The sequence below is a fragment of the Chiloscyllium plagiosum genome, unplaced genomic scaffold (genome assembly GCF_037043375.1).
Source record: "Chiloscyllium plagiosum isolate Xiang-an unplaced genomic scaffold, Cpla_swu_hap1 HiC_scaffold_5, whole genome shotgun sequence".
NCBI lineage: Eukaryota > Metazoa > Chordata > Chondrichthyes > Orectolobiformes > Hemiscylliidae > Chiloscyllium > Chiloscyllium plagiosum.
In genome coordinates, this window is record NW_028270143.1 from 137,368,915 (window position 1) to 137,372,282 (window position 3,368).

Sequence of the window (3,368 nt, forward strand, 5' to 3'; positions counted from 1 at the left end):
TACTAACTGTACCTCTTATGCTCGCATCCAAATCATTTATGTAAATGACAAAAAGTAGAGGACCCAGCACCGATCCTTGTGGCACTCCACTGGTCACAGGCCTCCAGTCTGAAAAACAACCCTCCACCACCACCCTCTGTCTTCTACTTTGAGCCAGTTCTGTATCCAAATGGCTAGTTCTCCCTGTATTCCATGAGATCTAACCTTGCTAACCAGTCTCCCATGGGGAACTTTGTCGAAAGCCTTACTGAAGTCCATATAGATCACATCTACTGCTCTGCCCTCATCAATCTTCTTTGTTACTTCTTCAAAAAACTCAATCAAGTTTGTGAGACATGATTTCCCACGCACAAAGCCATGTTGACTGTCCCTAAGCAGTCCTTGCCTTTCCAAATGCATGTACATCCTGTCCCTCAGGATTCCCTCCAACAACCTGCCCACCACCGAGGTCAGGCTCACTGGTCTATAGTTCCCTGGCTTGTCTTTACCACCCTTCTTAAACAGTGGCACCACGTTTGCCAACCTCCAGTCTTCCGGTACCTCATCTGTGACCATCAATGATACAAATATCTCAGCAAGAGGCCCAGCAATCACTTCCCGAACTTCCCACAGAGTTCTCGGGTACACCTGATCAGGTCCTGGGGATTTATCTGCTTTTGTGTGTTTCAAGACGTCCAGCACTTCCTCCTCTTTTAAACAGACATTTTTCAAAATGTCACCAAATATTTCCCTACAGTCTATATCTTCCATGTCCTTTTCCACAGTAAACACTAATACAAAATACTCATTTAGTATCTCCCTCAGCTCCTACAGCTCCACACAAAGATCGCCTTGCTAATCTTTGAGGGGCCTTATTCTCTCCCAAGTTACCCTTCTGACCTTAATGTATTTATAAAAACCCTTTGGATTCCCCTTAATTCTATTTGCCAAAGCTATCTCATCTCCCCTTTTTGCCCTCCTGATTTCCCGCTTAAGTATACTCCTACTTCCTTTATACTCTTCTAAGGATTCACTCGATCTATCCTGTCTATATCTGACATATGCTTCCTTCTTAACCAAACCCTCAATTTCTTTAGTCATCCAGCATTCCCTGTACCTACCAGCCTTCCCTTTCACTCTGACAGGAATATACTTTCTCTGGATTCTTGTTACCTCATTTCTGAAGGCTTCCCATTTTCCAGCCGTCCCTTTACCTGTGAACATCTGCCTCCAATTAGCTTTCGAAAGTTCTTGCTGAATACCGTCAAAATTGGCCTTCCTCCAATTTTTTTTAGATTAGATTACTTACAGTGTGGAAACAGGCCCTTCAGCCCAACAAGTCCACACCGCCCCGCCGAAGCGCAACCCACCCACGCCCCCACATTTACCCCTTACCTAACACTATGGGCAATTTAGCATGGCCAATTCATCTGACCTGCACATCTTTGGACTGTGGGAGGAAACCGGAGCACCCGGAGGAAACCCACGCAGACACGGGGAGAACGTGCAAACTCCACACAGTCAGTCGCCTGAGGCGGGAATTGAACCCGGGTCTCTGGCGCTGCGAGGCAGCAGTGCTAACCACTGTGCCACCGTGCCGCCCACAAATCTAATTTAGAACATCACTTTTAGATTTGGTCTATCCTTTTCCATTAATATTTTAAAACTAATAGAATTATGGTCGCTGGCCCCAAAGTGCTCCCCCACTGACACCTCAGTCACCTGCCCTGCCTTATTTCTCAAGAGTAGGTCAAGTTTTGCACCTTCTCTAGTAGGTACATCCACATACTGAATCAGAAAATTGTCTTGTACACACTTAACAAATTCCTCTCCATCTAAACCTTTAACACTATGGCAGTCCCAGTCGATGTTTGGAAAGTTAAAATCCCCTACCATAACTACCCTATTATTCTTACAGATAGCTGGGATCTCCTTACAAGTTTGTTTCTCAATTTCCCTCTGACTATTAGGGGATCTATAATACAATCCCAATAAGGTGATCATCCCTTTCTTATTTCTCAGTTCCACCCAAATAACTTCCCTGGATGTATTTCCGGGAATATCCTCCCTCAGCACAGCTGTAATGCTATCCCTTATCAAAAATGCCACTCCCCCTCCTCTCTTGCCTCCCTTTCTATCCTTCCTGTAGCATTTGTATCCTGGAACATTAAGCTGCCAGTCCTGCCCATCCCTCAGCCATGTTTCTGTAGTTGTTATGATATCCCAGTCCCATGTTCCTAACCATGCACTGAGTTCATCTGCCTTCCCTGTTAGGCCCCTTGCATTGAAATAAATGCAGTTTAATTTATTAGTCCTACCTTGTCCCTGCCTGCCCTGACTGTTTAACTCATTTCTGTTCTCAACTGTACCAGTCTCAGATCGATCTCTTTCCTCACTATCTCCCTGGGTCCCACCCCCCCACCTTACTAGTTTAAATCCTCCCAAGCAGCTCTAGCAAATTTCCCTGCCAGTATATTAATCCCCTTCCAATTTAGGTGCAATCTGTCCTTCCTGTACAGGTCACTTCTACCCCAGAAGAGATTCCAATGATCCAAAAATGAGAATCCTTCTCCCATACACCAGCTCCCCCGCCGTGTATTCATCTGCTCTATCCTCCTATTCCTGCCCTCACTAGCTCGTAGCACTGGGAGTAATCCAGATATTACTACCCTTGAGGACCTTCTTTTTAAATTCCTGCCTAACTCTCTGTAATCTCCCTTCAGAGTCTCAACCTTTTCTCTTCATATGTCGTTGGTTCCAATGTGGACAATGACCTCCTGCTGGCCCCTCTCCCCCATGAGAACATTCTGCACCCTCTGAGACATCCTTGATCCTGGCATCAGTGAGGAAACACACCATTCGTATTTTTCGCTGCTGGCCACAGAAATGTCTGTCTGTACCTTGGACTGGAGAGTCCCCTAACACACTTGGTCTCTTGGAACCTGACGTACCCCTCATGACGTTAGAGCCAGTCTTGATACCAGAGACTGTTCGTGCTACATTTCCCTGAGAATTCATCACCCCCTACATTTTCAAAGACAGCGTAGTTGTTTAAACTTCTTAACAATTCTGGAACAATTCTTGTGGATAGTCTACTGTTTAAGAAGGGAGTGAGAGAGACATCAGGGAACTATAGACCTGTTAGCCTTTGTCAGGAAAATGCTCGAATCTATTCTAAAGGATGGGATAACAGGCACCGGTTGATAATGACCTGACTGGGTGTAGTCCGCATGGAGTTGTGAGTGGGAACACATGTTTGATGAACTTCATGCTTTTCTTCATTCAGAGGATGTGGGCATCCCTGGCCAGGCCAGCATTTATTGCCCATCCTCAATTGCCCACAGGGCAGCTGAGAGCCAACTACATTGCTGTGGGTCTGGAGTCACGTG

At 45.8% G+C, this 3,368-nt stretch overlaps 1 protein-coding gene across 1 annotated transcript in view; it reads left to right on the forward strand.

Annotated features, from left to right (window-relative positions):
* Positions 1 to 3,209: 3,209 nt before the first annotated feature.
* The window catches only part of LOC122547394 (plectin-like), a 208,692-nt gene continuing 208,533 nt past the window's right edge, over positions 3,210 to 3,368 (forward strand). The window contains 1 exon segment of the mRNA XM_087987780.1: positions 3,210 to 3,217. Within this exon segment, the coding sequence (XP_087843906.1) occupies positions 3,210 to 3,217 (8 nt within the window).